We start from the raw sequence: 16833 nt of genomic DNA on the forward strand, positions 1-16833 counted from the left end.
TTGGCCATGCTGCATGGTAGCCACTCTTGCATTGAAGTCCCCTAGAAGGTATATCCTCTTGGTGTCAGGAATTCTGCTGATGGAAGCGTCACGTGCCTCATAGAATTGATCCTTGACATCTTGGATAGAATTGAGTGTTGAGGCATAGATACACATGAGGCTAATGGGCCCAGGCTTGTTGACTAGCAAACAGTAAGAAATAACTCTCAGACTTCTGTAGCAAGGTTCAGTCATCACGATTAGTGCTCTGTGCTCACATATTGCCTCTTGAATCTTCCCTCCCAGAAGAACGTGTAGCGTTTGTCTTTAAAACACCTACTTTGAACAAGCATGGATTCTTGCAGCACAGCCATGTCCATGTTGAACCTTCAAAGCCCTTTGTCAATCAAAGGTATACTGCATGTGTCATCAACCTACAGAAGGTAGTTGGTAAGGCCAAGCCGCATGGTTCTTACAATCTAGCTTGCAATGCAAAACACTGGTGGCTTCTTTGTTGTGTTTGACTTTTCTGGTGCATAGATTTGCAACTCCCCTGTTGAGAGATGACTTTCTAAACTCCAAGCACCCATTGAAACAAGCAGATTGTGGTGCGACAGCACCTAACTGGCTGGTGCCTTAGGATGGATGGGAGCTATCCAATGAGACGGGATGATCTTTCTGGTAATGAGTTATGCACTCAGCTCTCTTTTCAAAATAGTTATACTCTTAGTCAGAGTTGAGCAGAAAGCAAGAGGTGACAAGTAGACTAACCACTACGCACCACCCACTATGTTAATGTACTTGATAACTTCTTGGTATCTTTGTAATAGGCTGGAAGTTAAAAAGGGCCTGTCCAGTTGGAGGGAATTTGAAATAAATAGCAGAATAAAAACTTACTGACAACAACATAGAACAAACAAAGAACAAAGAAATGTACAGCACAGGAACAGGCCCTTCGGCCCTCCAAGCCCGTGGCGACCATGCTGCCCGACTAAACTAAAATCTTCTACATTTCCTGGGTCCGTATCCCTCTATTCCCATCCTATTCATGTATTTGTCAAGATGCCCCTTAAATGTCACTATCGTCCCTGCTTCCACCACCTCCTGCGGTAGCGAGTTCCAGGCACCCACTACCCTCTGTGTAAAAAAACTTGCCTCGTACATCTACTCTAAACCTTGCCCCTCTCACCTTAAACCTATGCCCCCTAGTAATTGACCCCTCTTCCCTGGGGAAAAACCTCTGACTATCCACTCTCTCTATGCCCCTCATAACTTTGTCGACCTCTATCGCCCCTCAACCTCCGTCGTTCCAGTGAGAACAAACCGAGTTTATTCAACCGTTCCTCATAGCTAATGCCCTCCATACCAGGTAACATTCTGGTAAATCTCTTCTGCACCCTCTCTAAAGCCTCCACATCCTTCTGGTAGTGTGGCGACCAGAATTGAACACTATACTCCAAGTGTGGCCTAATTAAGGTTCTATACAGCTGCAACATGACTTGCCAATTCTTATACCCAATGCCCCGGCCAATGAAGGCAAACATGCCGTATGCCTTCTTGACTACCTTCTCCACCTGTGTTGCCCCTTTCAGTGACCTGTGGACCTGTACACCTAGATCTCTCTGCCTTTCAATACTCTTGAGGGTTCTACCATTCACTGTATATTCCCTACCTGCATTAGACCTTCCAAAATGCATTACCTCACATTTGTCCGGATTAAACTCCATCTGCCATCTCTCCGCCCAAGTCTCCAAACAATCTAAATCCTGCTGTATCCTCTGACAGTCCTCATCACTATCCACAATTCTACCAACCTTTGTGTCGTCTGTAAACTTACTAATCAGACCAGTTACATTTTCCTCCAAATCATTTATATATACTACAAACAGCAAAGGTCCCAGCACTGATCCCTGCGGAACACCACTAGTCACAGCCCTCCAATTAGAAAAGCATCCTTCCAATGCTACTCTCTGCCTTCTATGACCTAGCCAGTTCTGTATCCACCTTGCCAGCTCACCCCTGATCCCGTGTGACTTCACCTTTTGTACTAGTCTACCATGAGGGACCTTGTCAAAGGCCTTACTGAAGTCCATATAGACAACTTCCACTGCCCTACCTGCATCAATCATCTTTGTGACCTCCTCGAAAAACTCTATCAAGTTAGTGAGACACGACCTCCCCTTCACAAAACCATGCTGCCTCTCACTAATACGGCCATTTGCTTCCAAATGGGAGTAGATCCTGTCTCGAAGAATTCTCTCCAGTAATTTCCCTACCACTGAAGTAAGGCTCACCGGCTTGTAGTTCCCTAGATTATCCTTGCTACCCTTCTTAAACAGAGGAACAACATTGGCTATTCTCCAGTCCTCCGGGACATCTAGTGGTGCCACCTTGTTTATATATAATTATCCTTCTAACAGAAAGAAATACCATGAAGTAAGGAGGACCTGCCACTTTTATGCCTTTGTTTGTAAAGTTAAAGCATCCAGTCGCTGCATTTCCCCACACATCTATCATGGCTCTTTCGTTCCGTTGATGTTGGAGAAGAGTCGAGTGTGATGATGGAGTTTGGTTTGGAGGGGGGAGAGGTTGCCAGGATATGGGGGGTGCGCCGATTAATTAAAAGTAGAATAAAGAAAACATTAAAATGACTAAAAACACACAATACACTTCCATTGATTGAGCTGAAGGCAGACCTCGAGGGGCGTGTCTTCAACTTCTGATGTCAAAAGGGTACATCCCTTCACTGGGACTGTCCCTTGCTGCTAGACTTCTCCCCTTACCTTGCCCGTGGATCCACACTGCAACGGGTGAATAATATCCTGCTGCAACCTCAGAAAAAGGTAAGAACATAGTCGGGGCCGGCACAGTAGCACAGTGGTTAGCACAGTTGCTTCACAGCTCCAGGGTCCCAGGTCCGATTCCTGGCTTGAGTCACTGTCTGTGTGGAGTCTGCACATTCTCCTTGTGTCTGCGTGGTTTCCTTCGGGTGCTCCGGTTTCCTCCCACAGTCCAAAGATGTGCAGGGTGGGTGGATTGGCCATGCTAAATTTCCCTTCGTGTCCAAAAAAGATTAGGTGGGGTTACTGGGATAGGGTGGAGGTGTGGGCTCTTTCCAAGGACCGGTGCAGACTCGATGGGCCGAATGGCCTCCTTCTGCACTTTAAATTCTATGATTCTATAACTGCAGTCAGCTGTATGCGCCTCCATGTTGTCACTGACCACAAGATCCAGTCAATGATATTGGTGACATCCTTGCGTATAGGAGTATTTAGCACTGCAATTGGTTCATTTGCATATTTCAGGAAAGTAATCATGAATCCACCTCAATTTTCTAACTGTATTCATTTAATTTGCTGTCAAGTACAGAACTTGTTGGTCAGAAAAGCAAAAATATGTCTACAAAGCTCCCTTGAAAGCAGACCAAGGCAGGCCAGCAGCACGGTTCAATTCCCGTACCAGCCTCCCCGAACAGGCGCCGGAATGTGGCGACTAGGGGCTTTTCACAGTAACTTCATTTGAAGCCTACTTGTGACAATAAGCGATTTTCATTTCATTTCATTTCACAGGTGAAAATATATTGCTTTATATTTGCAACTGCAAGACAGAGTGATGTAATTTTGTAAAACCTGAATAATACAGGTTCAAAACAATTTGTATTTCAAGAAAGACATTCAAAATGAGCAATCGTTTCCCTTTCTCTTTCAGGGGGCTTCCATTCTTTTGATGCTTAAGGATTTTCTTGGCGAAACAGTTTTCCAACAAGGTATTAAGAGATACTTGAATGAGCACAAGTATGGGAACACTAAAACTGAAGATTTGTGGAACAGCATTACTAAAGTATGTATCCTAATCTTAATGCTGATTGTAAATACAGAATGAATAGTTTGATCTTTTCAGGTGCAGTAATAGATATTCACACGAAAGGCTGGCACAGAATCTGCTGCCAAAGTAATGACGAATTTAATGATTAATGTTTAAATCGTACAACAGTTTGTGGTGAGGAAAAGATACCATATGAATTACAAATCAGTTAATTTGCAAAGCTAGATAATTTACACTGCCCTGTTGTTAGCCTCGTACAAAGAGCAGCTTATCTTCAACCACCCCTTAAATTCACTGCAGAAACTTAGGACTGCTACTTAACAGCCTAAGTATTGCTTAATAATATTTATATTTCTGCAATGCCAATCAAACTCTATGGTCCATAAAAAGAACAATATCAACTCTGGAATCTCACTCTTGCAGCTGGTAAGTTGTTGATGGTATACGTTTTCATTTTTTGAATTTATTTTTCTTTATTTCACATCAAACAGATACAGTCGATTAACAGACTCAAAGGGGTTATAATTGTGCAATCCATTAATCATCCATACTATTGACCGAAATATAAAAGAAACAATGTCACAAAGGCGCTTTCAGTTTATAGATTCAAGTTGTATGTACGGACGTGTTACTAGGTTGGGGTAGGGATGAGGATTGGACAGGGGGTGCTCTCTGTGGAATATTGCCATTACTGGCATCCACCTTTGAAAGAATCTTTCACTTTTTAAGGGTAATGCATGCTTGATTCTTTTAATCTCAAATAGCTCTTTGGCCTTCGATAACCAAGATTGGTAGGCATGCGGGTTTCAGCCAATTGTGGGTGATGCATTTAATGGCAGCAGTAAGCAAAATTTACAAAAGATAATTATGTTTTCTCCCTCCCATCCCTTCTGGAATTGTCCCCAATAGAACAGTTGGGGTAGTCTATGTGGAATACCTCGGTCAATGTATTGAATACCTTATTCATATTCCATTAACTTTGGGCATGACCAGAATGTGTGTAAACAATGACTAATTTGTTCCCCACCGTCTCTCCAGCAATTGCTTGTGTGGGAGGAGCCACCATTTACAGTAGTATGTGGTGTTCTGAAGTACCTAGCTTCCATTTTTATTCTCTCCAAATATTTGAGCAAGTAACAACATGGGCCTCAGAACAGATTTTGTTCCAGTCCTCCATCAGTATCTCCTGTTCTATTTTCCTTTTAATGTGTAAGGATTCACTAGTCACCATGAAGAACAAAGTCTGATATGTACAGGATATTACTTTCCCCCCAGTTCCACCTCATTGAATGTTTGCAAAGCATGACTCTATTGGAGATGGACTTCTACCTTTGTTTAGGTCTTCCTGTTTGTATATTACAAAATCAGTATTTGGAAGGCCAAATTCCCTTCTGATCTTGCTCAAACGAGTTTAGAGTAGCTTGCTGAAACAGCTGGTGAAGGAAGCTGAGCTCATATTCAGACCAGTCCTTAAAGCTCTTGTCATGCATGGAGAGTGCAAAGTTCTTTATAGACCGAATAGTGAGCAGAGCTGAGATTTAGCCAGTACAGCAAATAATTTCTGAATTTCTTTCAAATATTGATTGTCAATCTCGTCTATTCACTCATTCTGCAGTCCCTTTTATTATTACACATAAATGCCAATGCTGTTAATGGGAGTTGGCATGCAAGTTTCTCCAAGTTCAGCCACCGCGATTCTACTCTGTCTGTTAACCAAGCTCCCACGGATTTTAGCTGAGCTGACAACAAATTGAATTTTTAAATTTGGGAGTGCTGAACCTTCTTCTGACTTCGTAAGCAGTCCTATTTTAATTTGGACTCTGGGTCGTTTTCCTTGCCATCTAAAACGGGAAATCAGACCGTGCTAACATGTTGAATGTAGATTTTGGAATCTGAATAGGTAGCATCTGGAACAAGTACAACAACCTGGGAAGGACATTCACCCTAATAGTTTAAATCCGCCCTAACAAGGAGAGGAGCTGGGTTAGCCATCAATCTAGATAACTCTTAATCCGATTAATGATACTGGTGGAATTTGCTCCATATATTTTATCCATTATAAAAACTGATTTCCAATTAAGGGGCAATTTAGCATGCCTATCCACCTACCCTGCACATCTTTGGGTTGTGGGAGTAAGACGCAGGCAGACACGAGGAGAATGTACAAACTCCACGTGGACAGTGACTCGGAGCCAGGATCGAACCCGGGTCCTCACTGCCATGAGGAAGAAGTGCTAACAACTGCACCACTATGCCGCTCTTTATATTTTATCAATTGATGGTGGGATAAGAATATCGAGGTATATAATGTCCCGACTGGGTGATTTAAAGGCACTTTGTGTCTTAATATGGATGGGGATCTTGGGGGTCTGCCCACTTATTTCCATTGCCTCAATGTTAATTTTGGGCCCCGAATAATAGACAAACTACTTGATACTCTCTTTTAGATAAAATATTTATGTTGATAAGTACAGGTTGAGTGTCCCTTATCTGAAAACCGAAAAATTCCCAAATCAGCATATTTTTTCGAGCGCTGACGTGATGTCATAAGTGGGAAATCCCAAAAGGTTCCTGGGCGATGTGCAGTTCCCAACGTGCAGGACTCATGCGCAGTTCCCAATGCATGCTGCACATGTGCTGTTCCCAATGCATGCTGCACCGGCACAGTTCCCAATGCGCACTGCACATGCGCAGTACCGAACTGCGTACCATCCAGAATCGCAGGCAGCTTTTGAAAGGTGGCACCAGACATTAAAGACAATGTTGAGGGCTTATTGTCAAGATTATCCAGAGGATTGGGATAAAGGAATTCCATTCGTACTGTTTGCAATTAGGGATGCACCTAATGAGTCAACCAAATTTAGTCCTTTTGAACTAATTTTTGGTCATGAGCTAAGAGGACGACTTAAATTGATTAAGGAAAAATTGGTGAGTGAGAAATCGGAAATTACATTATTGGATTACGTGTCAAATTTTAGGGAACGATTAAATAGAGCAGGTGAATTGGCTAGACAACATTTGAAATTTGCACAAAATGTGATGAAACGGGTAGCGGACAAGAAATCCAAAGTTCATAGTTTTGCCATTGGAGATAAAGTTTTAGTGTTGTTACCAGTGGCAGGTGTACCTTCAAAAGCAAAGTTTTGTGGACCTTATCAGATTGAAAGGAAATTAAGTGAGGTGAATTATGTGGTAAAAACACCAGATAGAAGGAAGACTTACCGAGTGTGTCATGTGAATATGCTTAAAAGGTACTTTGAAAGGGAAGGAGAGAAAAAGGAGGTTTTAATGATTCTAACTCAAAGTGACGAATCAAATCCAGATGACTGTGAATTTGACATACCTCAAATTAAATTGGAAAATGAGGATGTTCTTAAAAATTAGGATAAATTGTTGTGTTACCTTCCAGAGGAAAAACGGACTGACCTGGAAGAGTTATTGATATCACATGGGCAAGTTTGTGGAGATAAATTGGGAAGTACTAAAATGGCTATATATGTTGTAGATGTGGGAAATGCTGTTCCAATCAAACAACATCCATACAGACTTAACCCTTTAAAATTGGCACAGGTTAACAATGAGATTGAGAGTATGCATAAAAATGGCATAATTGAAGTGGGTTGCAGCCAATGGAGCTCACCCATAGCGATGGTACCTAAACCAGACTGTACTCAACAGTTGTGTGTGGACCAAAGAAAGGTTAATGCAGTTACAAGAACGGACTCTTATCCTATCCCACGTTTGGAGGATTGCATTGAGAATGTGGGACAATCAGCTTTTATTTCCAAATTGGATTTACTTAAAGGTTACTGGCAGGTACCTTTATCCGAAAGGGCGAAGGAGATTTCAGCTTTTGTGACTCCAGATGGTATATACCAATTCAAAGCCATTTGGCATGAAAAACGCGCCAGCCACATTTCAACAGTTAACTAACAAAGTTCTTTCAGGATTACCCAATTGTGCGATATACATCCACGATCTGGTAATTTTCAGCCAGACATGGAAAGAACATTTGAAACACCCGATGGAGTTATTCGATCGACTTCAGGATGTGGGTTTGGTGGTAAACCTAGCCAAAAGTGAATTTGGAAAAGCCCATGTGACTTTCCTTGAGGAGATTCCGATATCCTCAAGATGAAGGGAAATAATGCGATTTCTTGGCATTTGTGGATTTGATCGAACATTTGTGCAAAATATTTGTAGCGTGGTGGCTCCACTGATAGACTTGCTGAAGAAACATCACAAATTTCAGTGGACAGTGGAATTTCAACAGGCATTTGACTGCCTGAAAGCTGTGATAACCAATGCTCCTGTGTTGGAGAATTACAAGGGACTCTGTGATCAGATTGAACTAAAGTATCTGACTTTAAAGAGAAATGCCGAGGCGTAGAGAAATGGACGGATCGTGCAGAGAACTTCTTGTTCAACGAGACTGTCAATCAAGAAGGATTTCAGGGACTTCCGGGTGCGGCGATGACCAGCTAGGTCGCACGTTTCGGCACCTCCCGTTCGAACGGACTTTTGGGCTCTTATTGGGAGCCCCAACGGCAAGTTTTGACGGCTAAACCCATTGTGCGGTGAAACAGAAGGGAATCCCCCCGGATGTACATGGAGAAAGGAGATAATAGTGGCCGGATTGCAGAGGATCCTCTGGAGCAGCAGCAAGGAAGGGAAGCACAAAGCAAGATGGCGGCGGAGGGAGGCCGTTTGGTATGGGGCCCGGAACAGCAAGAGTTCCTTCGGAGATGTGTTGAGGAGCTAAAGAAGGAGGTGCTGGCCCCGATGCTGCAGGCGATTGAGGGGTTAAAGGAGGCGCAGAAGACCCAAGAATTGGAGCTTCGTGGCGTGAAGGCAAAGGCTGCCAAAAATGAGGACGAAATACAGGGCCTGATGGTGAAGACAGAGACACACGAGGCACTGCATAAGAGGTGCATGGAGAGGCTGGAAGCCCTGGAAAATAGCTCGAGGAGGAAGAACCTAAGAGTTTTGGGTCTTCCCGAAGGTGCAGAGGGAGCGGACGTCGGGGCAAATGTGAGCACGATGCTTCATTCCTTAATGGGACCGGAGGCCCCGACGGGCCCCTTGGAAGTGGAGGGAGCATATCGAGTCCTTGCGAGAAGACCGAAGGCGGGAGAAATACCTCGAGCTATAGTGGTGAGGTTTCACCGCTATAAAGACAGGGAGATGGTCCTGAGATGGGCGAAAAAGACACGGAGCTGTAGGTGGGAGAACGCGGTGATCCGCGTGTACCAGGATTGGAGTGCGGAGGTGGCGAGAAGGAGGGCGAGTTTCAATCGGGCCAAGAAAGTTAAATTTGGTATGCTGCAGCCGGCGAGACTGTGGGTTACACATCAAGGGAAACACCACTACTTCGAGACGGCAGAAGAGGCGTGGACATTCATTGAAGAGGAGAAGCTGGACTAGACTGGAGAGAGAAAGAACTTTTGTAATAAAGCCGTGGTGTGATTGCATGGGACTGGGAATCGGAAGGGGGGGGGAATTCTCTTTCCCCTTGATGGTGGGGGGGGGGGTATGGTGAACTGTGGGCGCCGGGGGGGAAGGAGAGGGGGAAGGAGAGAGGGAGCTGCGCCATAGGGGCGGGGCCGAGTGGGAAGCGCGGGCTGTGCTCCCGCGGTATGGTAATTGTGGCGGGAAAAGGGGGCGCAGGAAGGAGGGGGCCTTACACAATGGGAGGCTGAGGATAAACGGGGGAAGCCGAGGTCAGCAGATTTTGCTGACTTCTGGAAGCAACATGGGGGGAGCAATCATGCTCGGGGGGGGGGGAACTGGGTTGCTGCTGTTAAGGGGAAGGGGGAGCTGCTACGGGATGAGATGGTCGGGACGGGAGGACACCGTTGGGGGGACAAGTGGGTTCGTGGGAACCGGGTGAGGAGCTGGTCGAAAAAAGGGGATGGCTATTCGACGAGGTGGGGGGGTAAAGAGCCCCCAAACCCGGTTGATCACGTGGAACGTGAGAGGGCTGAATGGGCTGATTAAGAGGGCAAGGGTACTTGCGCACCGAAAGAAATTAAAGGCAGATGTGGTCATGCTGCAGGAGACGCATCTGAAACTGGCGGATCAGGTCAGATTACGAAAAGGATGGGTGGGACAGATATTTAACTCGGGCTTGGATGCGAAAAATAGAGGGGTGGCAATATTAGTGGGGAAACGGGTATTGTTTGAGGCGAGGACCATAGTGGCGGACAGTGGGGGTAGATATGTGATGGTGAGTGGCAGATTGCAAGGTGAGGCGGTGGTTCTGGTGAACGTATATGCCCCAAACTGGGATGATCCCAACTTCATGAAGCGTTTGCTGGGGCGTATCCCGGACCTGGAGGCGGGAATGTTGGTAATGGGGGGAGACTTCAACACGGTGCTGGATCCAGGGCTGGACCGGTCCAGGTCTAGGACCGGGAGGAGGCCGGCAGCGGCCAAGGTGCTTAAGGAATTCATGCAGCAGATGGGAGGAGTAGATCCCTGGAGATTTACTAGGCCTAGGAGTAAAGAGTTCTCCTTCTTCTCCCATGTCCACAAGGTGTATTCTCGGATAGACTTCTTTGTCCTGGGAAGGGCGCTGATCCCGAAGGTGGCCGGGACGGAGTACTCGGCTATAGCCATTTCGGACCATGCCCCACATTGGGTAGATCTGGAAGTAGGAGAGGAAAAGGAACAGCACCCACTGTGGAGATTAGATATGGGATTGTTGGCGGACGAGGGTGTGTGTGTAAGGGTAAGGAGATGTATCGAAAGGTATCTGGAGATTAATGACGACGGAGAGGTTCAGGTGGGAGTGGTCTGGGAAGCACTGAAGGCGGTGGTCAGAGGGGAACTGATTTCCATAAGGGCCCATAAGGGGAAACAAGAGAGCAAAGAGAGGGAGAGATTGTTGAGAGAAATATTGAGGGTGGATAGGCAGTATGCGGTGGCTCCGGATGAAGGGCTATACAGGGAAAGACGAAGGTTGCACACGGAATTTGATTTGTTGACCACGGGCAAGGCGGAGGCACAATGGAGGAAGGCACAGGGAGTGCAGTATGAGTACGGAGAGAAGGCGAGCCGGTTACTGGCCCAACAACTGAGGAAGAGGGGGGCGGCGAGGGAGATTGGAGGGGTTAGGGACGAGGAGGGTGAGATGGAACGGGGAGCGGAGAGGGTGAACGGCGAGAGGCTGTATAAGGCTCAGCCCCCGGAAGGGAAGGAGGGAATGATGCACTTCCTAGACCAGTTGGAATTTCCGAAGGTCGAGGAGCAGGAGAGGACAGGACTGGGAGCACAGATTGAGGTGGAGGAGGTGGTAAAAGGGATTGGGAACATGCAGGCAGGGAAGGCCCCGGGACCGGATGGGTTCCCGGTGGAATTTTATAGGAAATACGTGGACCTGCTGGCCCCACTTCTGATGAGAACCTTTAATGAGGCCAGGGAAAGGGGGACGTTGCCCCCGACGATGTCGGAGGCGACGATATCGCTGATCTTGAAAAGGGACAAAGACCTGCTGCAGTGCGGGTCTTACAGGCCTATTTCCCTCCTGAATGTAGATGCCAAGCTTTTGGCCAAGGTGATGGCGACGAGGATGGAGGATTGTGTCCCGGGGGTGGTTCACGAGGATCAAACGGGGTTTGTTAAGGGGAGACAATTGAACACTAACATACGGAGGCTGCTGGGTGTGATGATGACGCCCCCGCCGGAGGGGGAGGCGGAGATAGTGGTGGCGATGGATGCAGAGAAAGCATTTGATAGAGTGGAGTGGGATTACCTGTGGGAAGTGTTGAGGAGATTTGGATTTGGAGAGGGGTTTATTGGATGGGTTCAGCTTCTATACAGGGCCCCGGTGGCAAGTGTGACTACAAATAGGCAGAGATCTGACCACTTCCGTCTATACAGAGGGACAAGACAGGGATGTCCTCTGTCCCCGTTACTGTTTGCATTGGCAATTGAGCCACTGGCCATAGCGCTGAGGGGCTCTAGGAAGTGGAGGGGAGTACTTAGGGGAGGAGAAGAGCACCGGGTATCACTATACGCGGATGATTTGTTGTTGTATGTCGCGGACCCAGTGGAGGAGATGCCCGAGATAATGCAGACACTCAGGGAGTTTGGGGAATTTTCAGGATATAAACTGAATATGGGGAAGAGTGAGCTGTTTGTGATGCACCCTGGGGAACAGGGCAGGGGAATAGATGATTTGCCGTTGAGGAGAGTAACAATGGATTTTCGGTACCTAGGGATCCAGATGGCCAGGAACTGGGGATCCTTGCATAAGCTAAATTTAGTAAGATTGGTGGAGCAGATGGAAGAGGACTTTAGGAGATGGGACATGGTGCCCCTGTCACTGGCGGGTAGGGTGCAGGCGGTTAAAATGGTGGTCTTCCGCGGTTTCTTTTTGTGTTCCAGTGCCTCCCTGTGATGATTACAAAGGCCTTTTTCAAGAAAGTGGATAAGAGCACTATGAGTTTTGTATGGGCTGGGAAGACCCCAAGAGTGAAGAGGAGGTTCCTGCAGCGTAGTAGGGATAGGGGGGACTGGCACTGCCGAGTTTAAGTGACTATTATTGGGCCGCCAATATATCAATGGTATGCAAGTGGATGGGGGAAGGGGAGGGAGCGGCGTGGAAAAGACTAGAGATGGCGTCCTGTAGGGGAACCAGCCTAAAAGCATTAGCGACGGCGCCTTTACCGTTCTCCCCGAAGAAATACACCACAAGTCCAGTGGTGGTGGCAACGCTGAAAATTTGGGGGCAGTGGAGACGGCATAAGGGAGTGACGGGTGCCTCGGTGAGGTCCCCGATAAGAAACAACCACAGGTTCGTCCCGGGGAAGATAGATGGGGGATTTAAAGCTTGGCAGAGAGCAGGGATTGTGAAATTGAAGGATTTGTTCCTAGGCGGGACGTTTGTGAGCCTGGGAGCACTGACAGAAAAATATGGGTTGCCACCGGGGAATGCATTTCGATATATGCAACTGAGGGCTTTTGCGAGGCAACAGGTGAGGGAATTTCCGCAGCTCCCGGCGCAAGAGATTCAGGACAGAGTGATTTCTGGGGGGTGGGTGGGGGATGGTAGGGTGTCAGATATATATAGAGAAATGAGAGACGAGGGGGAGACGATTGTGGAGGAGCTGAAGGGAAAATGGGAAGAGGAGCTAGGGGAAGAGATTGAGGAGGGGCTGTGGGCCGATGCCTTGAGTAGGGTAAACTCTTTGTCCTCCTGCGCCAGGCTCAGCCTGATACAATTCAAGGTTCTACATAGGGCGCACATGACTGGAGCAAGGTTAAGTAGATTTTTTGGAGTGGAGGATAGGTGCGGGAGATGCGCAGGAAGCCCAGCGAACCACACCCACATGTTTTGGTCATGCCCGGTACTGCATGGGTTCTGGGTGGGGGTGGCGAATGTGCTTTCAAGGGTGGTGGGGGTCCGGGTCGAGCCAGGCTGGGGGTTGGCGATATTTGGGGTTGCGGACGAGCCGGGAGCGAAGGAGGCGAGAGAGGCTGATGTTTTAGCCTTTGCGTCCCTAGTAGCCCGGCGAAGGATATTACTTATGTGGAAAGAAGCTAAACCCCCAGGCGTGGAGGCCTGGATAAACAACATGGCGGGGTTTATAAAATTGGAGTGGATAAAATACGCACTAAGAGGTTCGGCTCAAGGGTTCACCAGGCGGTGGTAACCGTTCCTCGACTAGCTCGCAGAACGATAAGGGAAATGGGAAAGGTAGCAGCAGCAACCCAGGGGGGAGGGAGGGAGGGGGGGCAGCACGGTAGCCTTGTGGATAACACAATTGCTTCACAGCTCCAGGGTCCCAGGTTCGATTCTGGCTTGGGTCACTGTCTGTGCGGAGTCTGCACATCCTCCCCGTGTGTGCGTGGGTTTCCTCCGGGTGCTCCGGTTTCCTCCCACAGTCCAAAGATGTGCGGGTTAGGTGGATTGGCCATGATAAATTGCCCTTACTGTCCAAAATTGCCCTTAGTGTTGGGTGGGGTTACTGGGTTATGGGGATAGGGTGGCGGTGTTGACCTTGGGTAGGGTGCTCTTTCCAAGAGCCGGTGCAGACTCGATGGGCCGAATGGCCTCCCTCTGCTCTGTAAATTCTATGGAAGGGCCCATCCGGGCCCTCAGGGGTTTTGTACAGGTGTTTGTATATGAGTTATTTATATTGGTTTTTGTGACTATTATTTTGGATACTGGCTAGTTTTTATTTTTGTTGCTGGCAGTTGCCGTGTAGTTAATATATTATTTATCCTTAAAAAAAAACGGTCATCATTATTATTTATATTGTTTCAAAGTTGCAAAAGGGGAAAATTTTGTACTGTTTTTGTTTGACCGAAAAATTTGAATAAAATATATTTTTTTTAAAAAGAAGGATTTCAGTTGGAGGGATACGAACGGAAAAAAAGGACTATATTATTATACCTGTTTGCATGTGGGTTTTTTTTTTTTTTGAAACGATAAAGTATATTTACTGTGTTTCTTAAAGGATGGTGAAAAGGTGAAAAATGAAATCATCTTGAAGTTGATGGTTTATTTTTTTTTCTTGGGGGGGAGGCGTCATGTGAGAGTACCTTTAAGAAATGGGTGTTTAAGAAATGTACCTTTAAGAAGTGTGTGTTTATCAGTGATGTCAGAGTGTGGGTGGTACTGGGCTGTCTATCAGCTTTTTACTTTCGTTTTAGGCGGTTTGCTGCTGGGTGTGTTTTAGTTTTGTTTTCAGAGCTGGATAGCTGCAGTCACAGCCAGAAGTGTTATTAGTCTCTCTCTGTAATCTAAAGACTGTAAATCGATCCTTTGGTGATTTAAAACTAATAACTGCTCTCAGTAGTGACTTTAACCTGATGTGCTTCTGTTTAAAGTTTTTTTAAAAGTCTTATGGGTGTTAATAGGACAGCTTAAGGATTACTTAGTGTTGTATTCTTTGGGGGTTGTATTTGAATTAATGGTTACTATGTTTTAAAAAGGTTAACTTGAGTTCATAGAATAAACATTGTTTCGCTTTAAAAAATACTTTTCCATTTCTGCTGTACCACGCCTGTAGAGTGGGCCATGTGCTCCCCATACCACAATCTATTAAAAGTTGTGGGTCAGGTGAACTCCATGATACACTTTGGGATTCTCTGAACCCCAGCCCATAACAGTTGTAAAGAAGTAATCAATGCAGGAGTAAGAGCAGTGCCTGTTGGAGTAAAATGTAAAGTCTCTCCTACTCGGGTATTGGTGCCGCCATGTACACAATAGCCCAGTCTTTATAATATGACTTCTCAATGATTTGCGCATCTTGGAGTAGGGGTTTGATGAAGTTAAGAGTCTCTCTGCAGTTTGGGACATAACACAATTAAAATCTCCAGCCACTAAGAGCAATCCCGTACGTTTATCAAAGACCAGGCTGAAGATCTTTTTAATACATTGAGGGTCATCATCATTTACCAATGAGACTTCTGTCCCATCTACTGTTCCATTAGCAATATGAACCAGCCTTCATTCTCTTTATGTTGTGAGTGAATATAGAAATTTGCAGATCTGCGGAATAAGATTGCTCACTCCCCTTTTCCTCCCTGACTCATATGAGGAAAAGAATACCTGGTTTGCCCAAGATCAATCAAACTTACTATGTTCTGTCTGACAGGTACGTTTCTCATCAAAGTGCAATTTTGCAATTTGGATGTTTCAACTGACAGAGTATCTTTTTCCTCTTCATAGGTTCATGGTAAACCTTTCATATTATAGCTAATTACCTTTAGCGCATCATAATAATATATACAGTTGAGGTGGCTGGTGTACCCAACCTGATAAATAGCCTAATATCAGGGAAGAGAGCACTGAGAGGGAGAGGAAGGAGGAGAAAAGAAAAAAAAGGCTTGATCCATGCAGTGGCTTTAACATTGTTCCCTTGAAGATACTGTGAGTTAAAAACTATGTACACAAGAGATTTAACTGCAAACTTGGCCCGCCTCCAGATGGGGCTAGATCGAAGGCAAAAGTTGTTTAAACCAACAATAGTAAGGCTTAACATCTCTCAATTCACCCTGCTAAATGCGTAGCTTTGCATAATAAGGAATCTCCAGGACAATCCTTCCGGCACTTGGTCTTCAGCTTGGTTTTATGGCAGCTGAGCGAACTCTCCTGTCAAGACGGACACCATCGTCTGCGCTTGGCTATGGCCCACTAAGGCCACTCCCCACTGTCCAACCAGCCACCCCCAGTTCACCCGTTGTAAGACCTGGCTAAGAACTTCTCGAACGTTTTGGAATAAACCAAATTATATTCCATTTTCCTTTCCCTCCCTTCGCTCCTTTTTTCTTTTATTTTTGCCGATTTGCAAAGCCATGGATCAATATTACATCCTTTAGCGAAGCTTACATTAGATTACTTGAACTGCAGTTATCAAGGTGAGCGCAGTTGGGCTTTAGTTAACTAACCCAGCCTGTGAGCAATGCACCAGTAAAGGATACTGCAATTTAATCAATTTTCTTTTCCCACAGCCATCTAAAACCCATCTCACTACTGTTTTAACATCACTCTCCCTCATCCCATTTCTGAAGCAGCCCCTGCAAATCCTGAACCATCGGGTGGCAAAGCAGAGAACCAGACATTTGTTGGTTTCTACCAGCAGCACACTATCCAATGCAATGCATGTCTCTCCAACCGCTCGTTTTCTGAAGGTTCACAGTGATACCCTAATGTTTCAGTCCATCTGCAGTCTCCCACGCCAATGAGTAGATCTTGCTTCCATCCTTCAGATGGACTCTCAACATCGCCAGATAGGGGGCGAGATTCCCCGACCCCCCCACCGGGTCGGAGAATCGGCGGGGGCTGGCGTGAATCCCGCCCCCGCCGGTTGCCGAATTCTCCGGCACTGGATATTCGGCGGGGGCGGGGGTTGCGCCGCGCAAATGCAAAGAATGCAAAAAATGCAAAGAACGGAGGTCCAATAACACTTTTGGGATTTTAAAAATTACCAATAAAATATTCATTAACCAAAACAAACAAAAACCTAAGCACAGAAGATTACAGTTACACAGTTAAAATCAGCCTTATGAAACATTGCC

At 46.2% G+C, this 16833-nt stretch overlaps 1 protein-coding gene across 1 annotated transcript in view; it reads left to right on the forward strand.

Moving 5' to 3' along the window:
- lnpep (leucyl/cystinyl aminopeptidase) overlaps positions 1-16833 on the forward strand; it is a 185885-nt gene that overhangs the window by 125658 nt on the left and 43394 nt on the right. Inside the window, exon 9 of the mRNA XM_072516343.1 lies at positions 3688-3819. Within this exon, the coding sequence (XP_072372444.1) occupies positions 3688-3819 (132 nt within the window). The remainder of the gene's footprint in view (positions 1-3687; positions 3820-16833) is intronic.

Source organism: Scyliorhinus torazame, chromosome 9 (genome assembly GCF_047496885.1).
Source record: "Scyliorhinus torazame isolate Kashiwa2021f chromosome 9, sScyTor2.1, whole genome shotgun sequence".
Taxonomy (NCBI): domain Eukaryota; kingdom Metazoa; phylum Chordata; class Chondrichthyes; order Carcharhiniformes; family Scyliorhinidae; genus Scyliorhinus; species Scyliorhinus torazame.